Source organism: Notothenia rossii (genome assembly GCF_949606895.1).
Source record: "Notothenia rossii genome assembly, chromosome: 7".
Lineage (NCBI taxonomy): Eukaryota > Metazoa > Chordata > Actinopteri > Perciformes > Nototheniidae > Notothenia > Notothenia rossii.
The window spans coordinates 31,754,251-31,772,270 of record NC_136905.1 but is presented as its reverse complement, the minus strand read 5'-3'; the positions used below and the strand labels follow the sequence as shown (position 1 = coordinate 31,772,270).

The 18,020-nt window shown below is 40.2% G+C and overlaps 1 protein-coding gene across 1 annotated transcript; it reads right to left on the bottom strand.

Moving 5' to 3' along the window:
* Window positions 1-869: 869 nt before the first annotated feature.
* On the bottom strand, window positions 870-17,381 carry faxcb (failed axon connections homolog, metaxin like GST domain containing b). Its single transcript, XM_079692482.1, has 6 exons — window positions 16,929-17,381; window positions 12,126-12,261; window positions 11,694-11,890; window positions 6,871-7,088; window positions 4,562-4,678; window positions 870-4,042 (listed from the first exon to the last, which is right to left on the bottom strand). Exons 1-6 carry the CDS (start codon window positions 17,186-17,188, stop codon window positions 3,729-3,731), a joined length of 1,242 nt encoding a protein of 413 aa, XP_079548608.1. The 5' UTR covers window positions 17,189-17,381; the 3' UTR covers window positions 870-3,728.
* Window positions 17,382-18,020: the final 639 nt, after the last annotated feature.

Below are 18,020 nucleotides of genomic sequence, written 5' to 3'. Positions count from 1 at the left end.
AGCCACAGATGCTCCACTGTTTGTGTGTTGACTCTGTAATTTGTTTGCTCTAATTTGTTTTGCAGTGCCAGGGGAGTTCCGGTTTTAATTTGGCTCTGTGTGTGTTTACCCCTCTTTGTGGATCGCTGATCTGTTAAGCATAGAGAGAGGCAGAGAGACAGTCAGAGTGGAGGGTGGGCTGTTCACAGAGCCAAATTAAAGTGCAGATTGTTTTAAGCTCTGGCAGCCCCTTCAGGCCCAAAGGCCTCGCTCGCAGCCTGCACCTGCTCCGTCCCCCGGGAGCATGGTTCCTGATCCGTGGCCCTCGCTTCTCCTCCCCGGGCCCCCTAGCCCAACCGCCTCCTCCTCTCCTCTCCTCTAACTCCTATTTTCCTTGTTTGCTTTATCTCCTCCCCATCAACATTTCTCCTTCCCTTCTGCTGCCTCCTTTCTCCTCACGTCTCCCCTCCAAAGACTCATGGTGCTCCTTCTCTCCTCCCTGATGACTTCCCTCACTCCTCAGCTCTGGCCTCTTCACCCCTTCTCTCCTCTCCACCAGCTGCTCCTCCTCTTCATACCTCCTTCTCCTCTTGCTCTTGTTTTACCTCTTTGCCCTGGCTCAACTTCCTCCTATCCTTCCTTCATTTATTCTCCTGTAACTTTTCTTCATGCTGCTCCTCTCTCCTCCTGTTGTCTCGCCTCCAGCAGCTGGCAGAGTCTTAATCAGCAACCCTCCGCATCTCGATGATTGCAACGTGTTAGCCTGATTGAGAACACACACCAACACACACATAAGACACAGTATAACACGATCTGTGGGCTATCATGATTATTAAACTACAGTGCAGAGCTCAATAAAGCGGCGTCAAAGCTGACATCAACACATTTTATTAACCCGAGACACATAATAAGAATGCAAATTAAACTCTTGTTTAAAATTGTCACAGCTATTCTTTATTGAAATCCCCCAGTCGCTTCGCCCTTTATGACTGCACAGCCATAGGTAGTTTGATCAGTCAGTCAGCTCTACACACAGTATGGTACACTTTGTCACACATACAATATGTACATTACCCCAGCAGTAATGCTATGACATGTTACAATAACAAGACAGTTACTTTTAATATGGCTTGATTAAAGTGGTCAAACTGTATATGATGACCCAACTAGATGAGGCGAGTGAAAATCGCACAGTCCGGAGGGGGTGGGTCGACCCAATGGAAGAAGGTTGTCTCAGGAATCTAAGTATCAAACTCTGGCCTTCTGTCACTAACTCACCTATCTATATACCAGACTTTTCATTAGCAGTTCACCCAAACTGCTAAAAGCTATCCCAAATGGTATGTAGCCATGCAGTCTTATTTTGAAATTCACAATAAGAACTTGTTAGCAAACAGTTACATCTAGCAGACACAGAGTAACATTAGCATTAATTTGAATGCGTGTTACTTGCCACCTGATGATATTGTATTATCTATATACTTCTATTTTTTTGCTATTGCTTTTTGCCCTCCACCGGCTCCTGTCTCCCTTTTTTGCAGATAAATGATCCATTATGCTCACTAACTAGTCATCAGTAATGTAGGAAGTATTCAGATTTTATTAGTTTTAGTACAAAAACCACACAGAAATACTTCACTCAAAGTAAAAGTCCTCCATTGAGACTGTTACTTAAGAGGGCCCTATTATTCTCATTTTCAGGTTCCTATGTTGACGTGTTTCCATAATTTAATGTTCAAAAAGGTATTTTCATCCTCGGTCTGAAACCAGAGCCCAGTCTGCTCTGATTGGTTAGCTGGCCGACTCAGTTGGGATTGGTCAACCGCTAAGAGATGTCCCGCCCCTAGGCAAATCACATGAAAAAAGCGGCGAGAGGGGGGCGTGTGTGGGGGAGATACTCCTTCTGAACTTTGAAAGTTTAGCCTTCGCAGACTATTTACTTGCACACAAACCTATATACCACACACCAGGAAGGGAACGCCCGCAAAAGCATAATAGGGCCTCTTTAATGTTAGTTTTATCTTTATAAAAAAAGAAAGAAATGAAATTGAGAATGAAATCCTCAAATTAGAAGGGCTGCAAGACTAACACAATAAATACAATAGTTATTAATCAACTAAATTGTACAGGGTGCACTTGTAAAAACTGTTGAGGCAGCAATCCTATAGACACATACAGAACATCTTAAATCGTGTAAAAATAAAAACAAAACTATCTGCATGGCATGGATGAAGTAAGGACGTTTTTCTTTATTTGGGTGAACTGACTCTTTCAAACATTAGTTGCATCTACTCTAAATGCACCACATTCTTTTTACAGCAATCATATTGCTATTACGAGCACTTACTTACAAAAGTAAATGCTTCCCGAGACATTTTGGTCCATTAAATACCCAGTTTTGCTCGTTTTTAGACTAGCAATGTTCAGTTGATTTGGTATTCTGACTGTCTCTGCGCAGACTTTATCACCAGACATTCACACACAGTAAATCTCACATACACAATCATGATCCAGACACCCAGCGTCCTGTACTGCTGATATACACATTTCCCATTCAATTGTCTTACACTGTCCTCTGCCTTCCTCCAGATTGCTCCCATTAAAATAAGGTGAAAATACATTTCCACTAGTGCAAAAATAAAGTCTCTCTTTGAGAGCAATAAGAAAACAAAGTTTAACAAAAAATATATATATTTGACACATTGGATCATATAGAAATAATAAAGTGGCACTGATAATAAATTATATCACAAGAAAAAGCTGCTGCAGACTATATCCCCCCATTTCTTTAGTCTGAAAGAACTAAGGCGGATTTGTAAGTATGCATACATATTTAACCTGCAGGCTGACAAGTTATTATGAATGAAACATTAAAGTTTTGGACTATAGGAGGAATTCCTGCTGTGTTATTGGCAGGGTGGAATGACTTTGTTAAACACAGGCTGACTACTGACTCCATCTAGTGGTGAAATATACCAACTACAGCTTTTTGCTAAAATCAAGAAGATTTTAAAATCAATAATCGGATTTCCTCCAACAACAAAGTGCAAGCAAATAATAACTAAATCGGGAGAAATAAGGATAATACCCATTAAATTACAGGCACAAAACTGCTTCTTTTTCATTCTTGTTTCTATTCCATTGGACTACTACTAAGGTTGTGGTTTGATGGAGGTCATGTTTTCTTCCCACATACAGTAGCACAAAGGGAATGACACGAGGATCAATCTACAGCACGGACTCATCTGTGTTTCCTCTCTCGCACACAGATGGTTAACGGCAGCTGTTCCCGTCAGTCACATGATCGATCTCCACCTGTTTCAGTGGGTTTGTGCGTTAGGACACGTGGCGGAGTGGTGATTAGTTGCATCGTTTCATAGCAAGTGAGGTGCCGCCTGTCATGAATACACCGCTCCTTGGTCGACGCCGCACTTTTCACTCGATGAGACATTTCTTCCGTGTTAATCTTTCGCACCAGCTTCTGAATCTTAGGATGAGACAAATAAGGCAAATAGGAACTGCCGCGGGGACAGTTCTGATGTTACAGGAAGGGGCAAAGCATACAGTATTAGTGTTATGGGGTTCAGTTTGTATGCACTGCATATTAATACCCAGGGAGTCCATCAGGAAGGTTCATTATTTTGAGGTTGAGGAGTCATTTCTTCAGCTGTGAGAGTCTGGCAACATGTCCAGATTTTTAAAACTAACTATGCATCGTCTCCTGTCAGCCAATCACGACCATCCTCAGGTCAAACCTCAAGGTCGGGAATGAATTCCTCCTTAAGCTGAATGTCATTTTCGGATCCCGTGCCCACGTCCGAGTCAAAGAGTGAGTGGTAAGATTTGGGCGAGTGCGTGTGTGAGTGTCCGCCTGAGTGGCTGCTGGCGTCACTGTCGTCAAGAGTGTTAGTCCTGGAGAAGAGGCCAAAGTCCAGCAGGCCTGTAGAAGAGCCACTGCTCTCACTCTCTCCTTCAAAATAAAAATCTTCCACCTCCACAAACCACTCGGGCCAGAACCTCCTCCGCATCCGCTCGCAGAACATGGCCAGGTTGATCAACTCTCCTGTAAAGACAAAAGACACAGCAGGTTTACGAGAACAAGTTTTTACAGATACAGCTAAACCAGCAGGAGGTATCACTGCATGGTGCTTACGGACATTTTGAGTCTGATAAAGAGGAAGACAATACATCTGAGATACTTCCAGAGACATAATTATGTGCTATCTTTTTATGATAAGTGCTTTCAGAAAGTATGTATCAAAGCAACAGCGAGGAACCCTCATTTGTGGCATTACAAGCTCTGATTTTGCTCTCGGAAAAGATAAGAGACCCAAATGTTCCCTCATCAGTGCAACAATCAAAGCCTATCAGCATCACTGCATTACAGTATAATATCACTGCCATCTACTGGCTGAACATACAAATACATCTATGACAAACCACTTGCACACTTGAAAATATGCAAGTGACATGTTTATCTTAAAGTCAAGCTTATATACTGCAACACAGGGTAATAGTGAAGCTCAAACTAAAGCAACAGTATCTCCAGTTAATATGCAGAGCACTCCACAGATCCACTGACCTTTGATGAGTTGTTCTGGTCGTGTCCCAGGAAGAGTCCACATAGCCTGGGCTAGATGCCCAAACACTGTAGCATCTAATGTGGACATCTTAGAGCCCATGAAGTATTTTTTATCTCCTGTGGGACAGAGACATTTGAAATGATGGAGCATAATAATTAGTAGTGTTTGAAATAAAAGAAAAATTGCTTTAAACTTTTTGGATTCAAAATAAAAAATATATATAGAAAAGCTAAAAGGTGTTTGATTGGCTGGTTAAGTAACAAAAAATACATTGTTGATTTTCTAACAATTTAATTTCCTACTACTAGCTCTTGGAGTAGCAGAAGCTAGATCTTTCAACCTTTTATCCATGACTTTGAGCTAACTCAACCATTTATCCTTTTAGCTTGCTATTTCTGTTTATCCATTTCTTTTTGGTATTTATATCAATGGTATGCATGACTGTTTAGCTTATAATTTCAACAGTTTATTTATTACTTTTTCGCTAGTCGTTTATGTTCTGTTTCTGATCTTTAGCTAGCTAGCAACTGTTGCTCAAGCATTATTTTTAGCTAGCTAACCAGCTTGTTCATCCATTTATTTTAGGTACATATTTCAGTAGGTTACATTATACATGTTTGCTAATTATTTTAAAAGATGATTCTCCCTTAGCTAACTATTAATCCTATCCATTACTTTTAGCTTGCTATTTTAACCTTTCTTCTAGCTAGCTAACTTAAATTAGCTAGGGTGTTACAACACAGTAGGTTAGTGGTAAGCATAAACATTTAAGAAGGTTTTATCTTCATAGTAGTTCCTTCCTAAACAACAATATGCGGATTGTTCATTAAAATACAGCCTACTGTATAGAACTTCCTTTCTTTATATTAGTTGAGCTGCTTAACAATAGTTCTAATACAAATGTAAAAAGAGAGATATAATTAGGCTAAGCCTGGTTGGGCATCACCTTCCAAGAATTTAAAAAACACTGAAATATATCATACATTTTGTTAAAATAAACGTGTAAAGAATGTTAACAATACAGAGACAGAACAGTATTTCCAGTAATAGCCTACATATTTGATATTAAGTTTGTGTGGCCTTATGCTAAATCTATTAGCTTCTCCTTCCCTGTTCGTTCAGCGAATACACACTTTAAAATAAACAAATTTCATCATGAAACTGGAAGAGCTACACTTTTGGCAGCAGCAAAACATTTTATACTCACACTCATGAGTCAGGAAAGCAAAACAGAAGCTAAGTGTACTGATGCTTTCACAGAATAACAAGTGGTCTTCTGTTGAAATGGTACAAACAGATCAATGTAAATCACTTTTCTTTCAAGCATCTGGCTCTTTGTTTCCATCTGAGCACTGATATCTTATCCCTGTTGCTGACATCCAGAACTTTCCTGTTTTCATTTATCTCTGCTATACCTCACTAAGTAGTCTACAAACACAGGGAAAGACAGAGATGTTCTGTTTAGATAAAGTGAAAATGATATCGGTATTTTGTCTACAAGGAAAGTAAATGCATTATTTCCAGGACATACAGCTCTGTAAAAAATTAAGTTTCTTAAAACTCAATTTCTACATGTATTGCAGCCATTCCCTAAGGCTTACAGTATCTGTTTAATTCCAACACAGATAAATGTAATCAGTAGTTTACCCAAACACATACCTATAAAAAGTAAAACCAGAGAAATTGATCATTTTGCAGTGGTCTCTTCTTCCATAGCTGTATATGCTATTTAGTTATTCACATTATAAAATGTGCCTTTTCATTGTATAATATTTCATTGTGCATATATATTTTAAATAACTTGTGAGGGTCCATGAATCATCAATACTAATTCTGCATTAGGCCACATTAGACTTCGATAATGATCCGACAATTTTCCTTTGGTCATTATGACTTGGCAATGCAGTAATACACTAGCTCGATATAGATGTCTACCGGTACTTTACATACAACTTCCTGTGACTAAATTAGCTTTCCGCTGTCACTTTTATTTAATTCTGATTACCTGAATGTAACATAACAATCACATAACAACTGTTCTGGAAAGGTTGACAAATGTCACAACAACTATCCAATGGACTGCGTTTCTGAATACATATGACCATCCAGTCCTATTATAAAGAGAACTGTACCAACGGCTACAGATGTGTACTGTACTATCATTCTGTTATCCCGGATTTTAAAAAAAACAGCCGCTCTTTTATCAAATTACATAACAGAGTTGAGGTAATCCCTTCTCATACAGTTGATGGCGTAAGGGGTAAAAGCCATAGAGAATGCTAATCAAAACACACGGTCCTCTTCCTACCTAACAGTGTGGCCAGCGTCCTCATGTCCTTCTCCATCAGTGTGTAGACCTCCTCCTTAGAGAAGCGTCCAATTCCATGGCCGTACATCTCCCTGCGCACCATGCTGCCGTTCATGTGGCTCAGCAGCCACTTCAGGGTGTCGCTCAGGGGGCCGGTCATCGACAGAAGCTTCTGCGTTTCATCTACGTTGTCCACCCACTGACAATAGGCTATCGTCCTGACAGAACACAAAGCACACAACATGGTGTTTACATAACATTGTGAACGGTGTCAGAAAATGGATGAGTCTAGCATTAAACTTCTTTATATCACAGATCATATAAAACATATAAAACCACCACAGAAATATTTTAAAACAAGAATCTTTTTTTTTTATGGAGATGTGATATGGATGTAGAGAGCAATCCGTCCAACATTATTCGTAATAAAGTGGATGAGTTGCTATGTGATTCCTTTCCTCAATTATGCAAAAGAGGAAATTCCATTCTTTACGCCAAAAACGTCCTAATAAATTGTGGCTCGGAAAAAAAGGAAGTGACGTATTTAGAGGTTTATCCCATGCCCTACAACCAACAAAGCTTTATGTCTATTGACAATAACCTCGTCCTAATCAATAAAGTACACTACCACTTCCCGCTTATCAGCTATATTGCTTACAGGAAGACAGCATCATATATCCAGCCCTTTAAACTGTCAGGCTGCATGTAAGAGAGGAAACGGTGACTGTTAAAGCATCCCAGGAACTCCGTTACAGATTTGACCTGGAAAAACTCAAGCTGCATTGCTTTGTTGAGTCAGTCAGTGTCTGTTTTGCTTGTGTTCAAATAAAAAAATAGGAAACAGAAGGAAGAGATTTGTCTCGCAGCAGCCGACAGACAGATCCAGTCTCTGTGTGCAAACAAGCCCAACTCAAATCCTTAAAATCCCTCTTTAGCTCTGCTTTTCATCAACCACTTCGTTTCATTTGTGACCATTGAAAATGTAAAAAAAGGAAACCTAGGAGACAGTTGTTTTATCTTAATTATACACATAAGCCTGTGATGTGTATTCACCTACTTTAGTAAGGAAAATATATGTTTATAGTTTCTGCATTACTTTTGCACCATTCTCTTGCACTATTGTTGTGTCTTTAAGTAGATTGTATTTATTGTTGGAGGAGCCTGAGACTTACTTACTACCTTTCCTGTAGTCCACCTTAGTTTGTTATAAAGGTTTTTTCTTTGAATGTAAATGTTCCAAAAAAGGCTAAAATCCCTCCAGGGGGAGTTTCTCTCCCACACACTCCACACCCCTGCCCGAATTGGACTCCTTTGTTTAGTTCTGTAACATAGTGACATCACTATGTAACACTTGCGCTTCTATTGGCTAGCACTCCAACACATTGGGTGTTTCTCAATGTCGAGGACGCTTGCTTGGTAGCACATGTCTTCCGAGTCACTTGCTTCAGAAGCGCGAGGCAAGAATACTTCCTAGCGTCGGAAAACGAAGAATTGTGGAACAGGCTAACAGGTGTGCAGGTGTGCATCATATGCGAGGCCCCGCCTTAAATGGAGCGCAATTTCCACCAAAGATTTGGAAATCGGTCCGTGCGCAAAGCATTGTGGGGATTTTAAGACCGCAGAGTCTACACATGTGCAGCCTCGAAATTTCTCGTTACGAAGTACGCCGGCCTCGGTAGAATTACAAGTATGCTGGACATTGGAGCAGTCCTTCGGCGGCACTCGATGACGTAGTATACTTGAAATAGTGGCTCTGGAGCAGCCTTCCTCGACATTGAGAAACACCCATTGTATGTGAAAGGCTCAGAGGCGGGACATCATCAGACAGAGGGTGAAAAGAGCTGCTTCAGCAGCAAATAAAGACCTTTTTGAACATTAAAGCATGGAAACATGTCAAAGTAAAGAAACACAATACAAATATGAAACCTGGAAATAAGCATAACAGGGCCCCTTTAAGATTTTCATTGCCAAAACTACGCTGTAACAAATAATTTGAATGTTGAATCTACTGATAGTGCAAGTGTCTCTGATGTGTGGTACACATGTGTTGTTTTTCCAGCCGAGCTGCCTGTGCGTGTAGACACTAATAAGATTAAGATGCTATATCCTTACACACTCTCTCCCGTTACTTCGTAGGAAATACAGACGGATCTTCTCTCACAGATCGTCTGTCCGCCTGGAAGCTTTATGTTGTAATTCTGCCGGCAGTGACTGATCCCTGCGCCGTGATGCGACTGCATAGCAGCGTCTGCCTCTGGCCTGCACTCTTCTCCATCACTCTGGTAGACAAGGCGCTCAATGCAAATTGAATTTAAGCATCTGACCTACATTACATCTGGGAGTGGTGACCGTCCATGGGCCATACATTACTTCCTGTTACATTATCTGATCTGTTGTCCCAAGAGGATATACAGTCCTTTGTTTCATGATTAAAAAAAAGCCCTTCTTAGCAGATTCAAATATATAATTAAGATGAGGTCAGTCATTTTTGAGGGGGTAGACAATGGAAGCATGAAATCATTGTTTTGGCCTTTCTGCACTTTTCATTTCCAGTCAGTCTGTGTTTCCCACTTAAGGTTGTGACTCACAAGTTGATGATAAAGAGCATTAGTAGTATTCTTAATGTTATAACATTTTTTTCTCAAAGTCATAAGCTGATTTTAAAGACAAGATGAATCATTTCACTGACTCATCATAAGTGCATTGCAGTCTTGCATTTTTTAATGTTCAAATAATAAAAGTCTTGAAGAAAGCTAATTTATTGAATTGTTGGGGATAGAAATGGTCCTATTTAATCCTCTGTTGAATTACATGGCCATTTTGGCTACTGTGATAGTTGAAGCTGTAAAACTCGTACCTCATAATGTTGTAGATGAACATGTTAGCTAACATTTGTTTATTTAAACATCCGGCAGAAACAACATGAAAATAAGCTGTATATTTGAAACATTTCTACCAATTTAAAGCCCCACCAGAATTCATTGACAAAAAAACAGTGATTTTACCTAGCAGAGCCCAGAAGCTGCTGGTCTCACGCTGCCTCAAACAGAACATTTGTTTGTGTTATTGTGTGACTTCTGTATTTTCACACAATAACACAAACAAACAAACTGATCGAGACAGGGGTAGACCAGCAGCTCCTTTGTTTTGTGAAGTAAAATGACTGTTTTTGTCAATGGAGTCTGGTGCCGTTGAAAAGAACATAGATAATATCTCGAAAAGGGCTGTCTGACGGGGGTTAAGTGGTGAAAATATTCTAAAAATAGCATACATTTAAACTGATATTGACTTTTTTTTAGGCAGAATTTTTGCTGCTGATACCTCATATAACCCCACTTCAAAAAAATCCATACCACCCTTTAGACAGCAAAGGTGGACAGAGTAGAAAGCACAGAGGCTGCTTGTTCTTCAGTTTCCTGTTATCTTGTTTTTATAGCAGCATCGATCAGAAGTGCAGGAGGAAAACAGAGTGTGTACTGTATGACCTAACACTCGGTTAGTGCCTCTGGCCAGAAGCTAGCCCTTCAGAGAGCAACCAAGCTGCCAGATTGCCCTTTCCTGACATAAATAATTCAATCAATGGGTCTATAAGTGGGTCTAAACATGGGCACACAGGGTGGGTGGAGGAGCAGAGAAAAGAACGGAGACACAGAGAGGGAGGATGTATGCATGACCTCTAAAGCTTGGGAGAAAGAAATCATTGTTTACATCACGCAAACGTTGCAATTTCACATCTATAGGCTATTTTACACATTAATGTCACAACCTCAATTCACACTCTTTCCTTACAGTTTACCGCAATATGAAACAGAGGCGAGTGGAACACATGACACCAGATAAAACCGTGAAGATCAGTGAGACTGTGTGTGTGTGTGCGTGTGCGTGTGTGTGTGTGTGTGTGTGTGTGTGTGTGTGTGTGTGTGTGTGTGTGTGTGTGTGTGTGTGTGTGTGTGTGTGTGTGTGTGTGTGTGTGTGTGTGTGTGTGTGTGTGTGTGTGTGTGTGTGTGTGTGTGTGTGTGTGTGTGTGTGTAAGATGGATGGAGCTTTTAGGCAATGGAAAACAGAGCCTGTGTGGGAAAGGAGGGGTGGTGAATGATTTCCTAGCAGCAGCTTCTCACCCAGAGGCTCAGGAGTGACTCACCACGGCAGGCATGGCTGCACACTGCTGATGTTGAGGGTAGAGACAGCTTGGTCTCTTTATATGCAGTCTGAAGAGCTACAGTCATTAGGTTTGGTCACACCATGTCGATGAGTATTTTCATATTTAAAACTAATGTTTTTTAACATACTTATTTGTTCCTTATTTTTTTATATATTAATTTAGTTGTGTGTTCTTTATTTTTATTTTCCTATTCATTATTTTTTTGTTTTGCTCTTTTGTTTGCCAAACATAACATTGTTTTATTAGGGTTTGCCTCTGTAAAATTGAACACCAACAATTAAAATAATTATTCAAATGAATATATATATAAAAATAAATATTTTATATTTATTTAAAAAATAATTTTAATTAAATTAAAAGCCAAACTATTATTTAAATCAATATTCCATTGTTCTTTTTCAGTGAGATCTGTGTGGGTGGTTCCTGATACTGCTTAACATTGGGCTTGGGTGTTAAAATATGCATTTGATAACTAATATGTAAATATAAATATACAAGTTCAATTCAGCCAATGCATTAGTTGTGCCTTTAAGTAAAACTGTTTGCATCAAATTACCGAAATGTCCCCGTATTCCGAATGAGACGTCCCCTTTGAATCATATTTTATGAAACGTTTCCAAACACCCAATTTTAACTTGTCCATAATTACATAGTCCCCTACCAGTAAAGGTGATCCTCCACCATGGTGGTGATGGCTCGGGACACGGCTCTCTCCTCAGGGGTGAGGTTTACGTTGAGGTTAACTCCCAGCATCTCCTCCAGGAAGTCCACGATGAACTCTGAGCCTGACGCCTGCTGGTGGTTGTACTCGATCCACGGCATCTTACCCTGAGGCGACAGCTTCCCATCAAAGTAGTTCTGCAGAGAGACACAGATTCAGCTTAGAATATCAAAGATTTGACAATCTGGACACAATTAGCTCGTTATTTATGGAAGCCATGAGAGACCAAAGAAAACTTGAAAACGCCCAAAAGAGTATTACAATAACAAATGATTATCGTGGGGGAAAGGGTTATGGAGAAAAGTCGTTTGATTAGTTGGTGATCTCTGGGAAATGTTTCCCCCTTTTATAATGTATTCTGCTGAGCCTCACCTGGTAGGGCAGGTCCACCATGCGCAGGTATGTCTCCAGTTTGAGGCAGAAGGGTGAGAGGCTGGGCACGCCGTTCTTTGGCCTGGAGAACTGATGGAGGATGATGGCATCTTTAGAGTCCAACTCCTGCTCTTTCCTACAGAAGAAGAAAACAATACATTTCATATATACACAGTCCATTTAAGATGATGTTCTCAGTTCAGATTGCAATGCCCACTGCATAAGAAGACTTCATATAATTTGTTCTTGTAACCTCCGACATGAAGGTCATTTATCCAGGTCTGTCGAAAGCATGATTGTTGAAATACTGAAAATACTGGCCCGATTTACATGAAACTAAATCGAAGGGTGAAGCACGGGCAAAAGAACAACTTATAATATTTTGGAGAGAATCCAATTCATGAGGAGGAAACATGAACTTGGAAGTGAACATTGTGAGATAGGACCTTTGTACTGCACTCGTGAGGTGTTGGAATAGTTGTGAAAATGTGTTTCCAAGTGGGAAATCAAGTAAGCCAAACTTTCGCTACACATTTCATGGCTCCTTGTTGTCCCAAAAATACTGGAGAAACGTAATAAAATAGCCCTACGACGCATCGTCTTTGAAGTGTCCATGCTGTTCTCACTTTCAACCCAAAGCTCTTGACCACAACACGACAGAAGAACGGCTTCCCAGCTCAGGAAATGGGACCATCCAAAGACCATGTGAATGCCTCAGTCTAATTAATTTAACATAAAGTGAAAAACCATGTTGTCAAACCAATGAGGCAATCATATTTGCTGTTGAGAAAGGATTTGATTGACAGCAAGCAGAATTCAAAAGCACTTCCCTCAGAAAGCTGTGTTTGATGCTCTGATGGATTTCCCCCTCTTGTTCTGTTGTGTTTCCTGCTTTCATTGATTGTTCTTTGCAGGAAAAGGCTGATGCTCCAGGGAGGAATACACTATCTGTTTGATATTGTAAACCCTGCTGCTGACTATGTGTAAACACCCAGAGGAACATGAGGAGTGATACAAACTTAAAAGCCAGTGAAAGTACCCTTTGATTCAAATGCTAACTTCTCAGAGCTGTCACTTTTGGATTAGATTACACTGAAATGAACTGTAGTGTATTTGTTCTGAGTACAGGTACCAATGAAATACAGTTTGCAACTTACCAGCAGTGCGTATAGGGAGGAGAGGAGGAGAGGGTCACCTCTGTAGTTAATTATAGCGTGATGACACAGCAGTACTTCCCAGAGTCCCTGAGCAACCACCCGGCAACACCTTTCTTTATTTTCAGAGACTGCAGAGGCTTAACTTCATTCACTTTCAAACAGTAGCTTTGAGCAGCAGACCTACATTGTGTTGTCCTGGAGGAACATAATATCAAATCAATTCAAAATGCTCAGCCATTAGGATTTCAGCCAATGCTGCACATGTATCCCTCATATTGTCATCTAAATGGTTAAATGCTTATATTAACGTAACCAGAAATTAAAGATATTATATTAACAAAAGTTGAGCTCCAAAGATTCACCAGTTAGTTGTTGAATTGAATGTTGGAGATTAATTAAATGAATCTCCTACTATATTGATAACCTATTGATCGTGTGAGTTATTATTTCAGAAAATAAAGTCCACATTCTCTTAATCCAGCTCCTTAAATGCAAATATTCTGATTTCTGTACTCCTTTATGACAATAAGCTAAATATAATTGAGTTGTTGACAAAATATGACATTGTTGTCAACAACTCAACCCACTTGTTGGGTTTTGGGAAACATTTGAACAATTTTCTGATATTGTATAGATCCTTCATGCCTGCTGTTTGAACACAAACCATAATAAACTCTTCTACTGATGTTCTTTGTTTCTCTCTGGCTGTGTTCCCTGTGTTCCCTGGAGAGACTGTGCCACAATGCACGTGGTTGTCTCTGTATCCCTGTACTATTATCACCCAGCCAAAAATACATTTGGTAGGTGATGTTTGATCAAAAGGAAATTGCTTGTTTGCTATGAAAAAAAGATGATTTGATCAAAGATGAACAACTACACTGATCACGAACACGTTTTCCCTTTTCCTGTTTGTTGCATTTCATGTTTGTGTGTTGGAATTACCATCAAGAGACATAAAAAGGGCCTGAGCACAACATGGACACTTTATGTATGTATCTATTGCCAATACATTAACACTTAAATATGACCCGCTAAAGCTTTGTAAGCAGTTGAACATCATGAGGGGGAAAAAAAGATGATATATATATCATTTCCACCGTGTGGCTTCCTGTTCCTCTCCAGATGTTATGCAGCACAGAGGAAAGGGTAAAAGGAGACTTTACATCCTGGCATTAGCATCATTGTGCAGGCAGACAGAGCATGTCCGGTCTGTTTAGCATAGCTTTTATCACTGGCCAATGCTCTTCTTTGTGGGAATTATTTTCTTATAACTGTATAAAATAACTTCAATCTTTTATGGGATTTTATTGTATGAAAAATGCAGTCAGTTGCCAGCTTAAAGGTGGGGTATGTAATTTATTTCAGATACACTTTTTGTTATATTCCATGGAATGCTCTTAACATCCCGATAGCAATGAATATCTTAAGTGCTTTGACAATAAATACATAAAAAAATGTCATCTGTGGAATCCGTAGTACTGTAAAAAGCACGACCAATCATTTGAGCCGGCCCGGCTAAAGTAACTGGATGGCCTATCTGCCTGTCAGCCTTCCATCTCTGCACAAACTTATCTCGTGCCCTCATTGGTCATGTGCGCGTTTGTGTGTGTTGGAGGAAGGGCTCTGTAAGGAAGTGGCAGATTTGTTCCGGCTGTGTATTTTCAAATTCTAGTGCACTCAAGCTGGTTTCTCCAAAATTACCTACCCCACCTTTAAGTAAAAATCTAATAAAAAAAAACACAATAACACGTGCTTTCCTGATAATTCAGAGGGTTAAACATATTTATAATATTTAGACTACCATCAGTGAAACAGATTGGTAAAAACACTAGAAATGCGACTCAGTATAGCAACACTCTAAACGACAGCCTCTAAAATGACCACAAAGTTCAATCCATGCCTCTCTGAACTCAAACATGATAAACATACAACTCAATGCTCCAAAGGCTTTTCAAAGATGAAAGTAAATCAATGGAAACACCAACTAACTGCCCCTTTACTGCTGTGCCCTATTCAACCCATCAAACATAATTACACTCATTGATGCTTTGAATACATAACGGATCCTGCAATGCTTACAATTTGTAGGCATTAACAATATCAAACATGTTTTGTGCCCCTTGATGCTGTTTTTATGGAGCAGATACCTTGACAACGTTATTTCTGACACTGTACAACACGATATATTTTCTCTTTGCTGTTATAACATTGCTTTATGGGCATTTCCATATTTGAGGGAAGGGTTACCAATAATTCTAGAGTTCATGTTGGTAGATAGCTTTACTTGTGATGTTGGGCAATTCTAAAGTGTTATATTTGCAGGTGTCCAAAACTTATATGAAACCGTTTTTAACTCAATCTGAACATTATAACATTTCCTTGAGTTACTAAATAAACTGGTAACTGAACACGTTATCAGTACATGTTGCACAAGCTTTACACACTGTGTTGAAGTGCGGAAACTGATCCAAGTATTCAAAGTCGCTGTCCGCTGACAAATGGTGCTGAAACCATTCCAATCCACTCTACTATCACGCCTCATTTTAATCGTTTATTTGAAAAGGGACAATGCACATTAATGAACACTTAAGACACATAATGCTTCAAGTGTAAATATGCCGGATTTTAGCTTTGAGCTCATTTCCATCCGTAGTCCCTCACATACAACATATAAGAACATGACATTTATAAACATAGCAACAAATAAATGATGTGCAAAAAGAGCAAGAGCAGCATATACAAGTATTTATGACATGGCAGTACACTGTAGCAGCTACGACATAAAGTGCAAGAGATGATACGAGAGCTACACAAAGTGCAAGAGGAGATGCCCCTGTGTTAAAGTGCATTTAGCGGTGATTGCACTTCTGTTTGTTTCTCAACCATTCTTTGAGTTGACCTTTAAAGCTTTTGAGAGTGGGACAATCCCGTATCTCAGTTGGCAGGCTATTCCAGAGTGAGCTGGCTTTAATGGACAGGACATTTTGACAAACAGTGGTCCGTCTACATCTGTCAATATAAATATGGTGCTGAAAGCTCCTTGAAGGGCCACTTAAAGAACATAAAGTCTCTCTCATGGGGAGGACATTCGATGTGTCTGTGCCAACAGCACATCACATGTTAGGAGCAGATGATGCTACCAGGCTGTGGTCCAGCCGAGGCAGCCTGCACGTGATAGGACAGCAACGTTTGTACACGAAATACAAGGTTACACAGGTTGTACTTACGTACTTACTCCCAAAGTAATCCCCCCATTGACAGGCAAGCATTCCCTGCACTATGAAAGGATAATCACTTTCTCCATCCCTCATGATATCATTATTATAAGGATGTGGATGTGGGTGTTTAAAAAACATGTTAACGTAAATCTCACGCAGAGTTCACGCTCAGGTGCTTGTGGCACATGAGCCGATGCGTGACTCATTTTTTATTTATTTGATTTGGTCTCTCTCCATCTAGAGTGTCGTGTTCTTGGGAGGAGGAAACAGGTCTGAAACCTCAGCAACCACCGCGAGATCTGCAGACTTGGCATCCTATGGAAGGATTCCCATAATACCCACTCAGAGTATAGGCCTAAACCCATTCCAATGACACCGATAAGTCACTGTGAGCAGGTTAAATAAAAGGAAGTGATGGCGGTGCTTACCTGATGGCGAGCAGCTCATGCAGTAGGTAGGCTGCAGCAGCCAGCAGGGCCCCCCCGGTGATGTACAGGGTCTTCTTCCACCAGGAGTCCGACCCCAAAACCGACATAATGCCCCCGTAGTCCTGTAAGGGGAAGGCGATGATACAGCCATATAAAGACTGCTGCTGCTCGAAGCCGCACAGCCCGAGCGGCAGGCTGTGATTCCGCCCGAGTTCAACCACACACGGCCGGGAAGAGGCGAAGCCAGCAGCCCAGTACATCCTCCCCTCCCTCGGTTAGAGCCACCCCGCTTCCTCCCCGCTGTGGTCCCCGTTAGGCTTCATCCAAACACCCGGCGGGTTTTCTACGGCATGGCGGCTGTGTGGTTAATATTTATCCGGAATATTATGAGTAAACATGTCGGTTCGCCCTCCACTAGGTTGATGATCCGCACCCAGTCCGCTTTCCCTTGCAGGTTTGGGAGAACATTGTCAAGCTATGAGGTAATACAACACCTTGTCTTCCGGTTACATCTTTCAAAATAAACACTGCTGAACTACTGAAACTTCCTCCTTCACTTTTACAGAGATATTCCCTGGTGTAAGGACTGCAACTTATTATTGTTTTCAATTATTTTGCAATTGACTTGACTTGAATATTAAAGCAGTTGTTGAATAAACTTAAGCTAAGTGACTTGTTTTTAAAAAATAATTTAAGTGTTAATATGTTAAAAACTGGTGTTCAACCGCTGTATATTCATCCTAAGAAGTACATCATCCTTTTTCAACAGCGTACATGTTTATATCATTATATTATATAAACTTGACATGTTCGATCATTCTGCAGGACTCTCAAACAGCTTTGTTTTATTTCAGCATTAAAGCTCATCCTTGACCATAGTCATAGTAGTCATTTTGACGTAAATGAAAGAGATCTGATGAAAGTCCTAGAAAGAGCTAATATGTGTAAGTGAAACTAGATTACTTTTTAAGATAGCATCAACGTACATCACATCACAACTAGCAAATGTCAACACATTAGGATTAAACAGGCCAGGGGCTTGTGGTCTGAGAAAAATAATTGCCGTGTAATATCCTAACACTTTTATTTTTT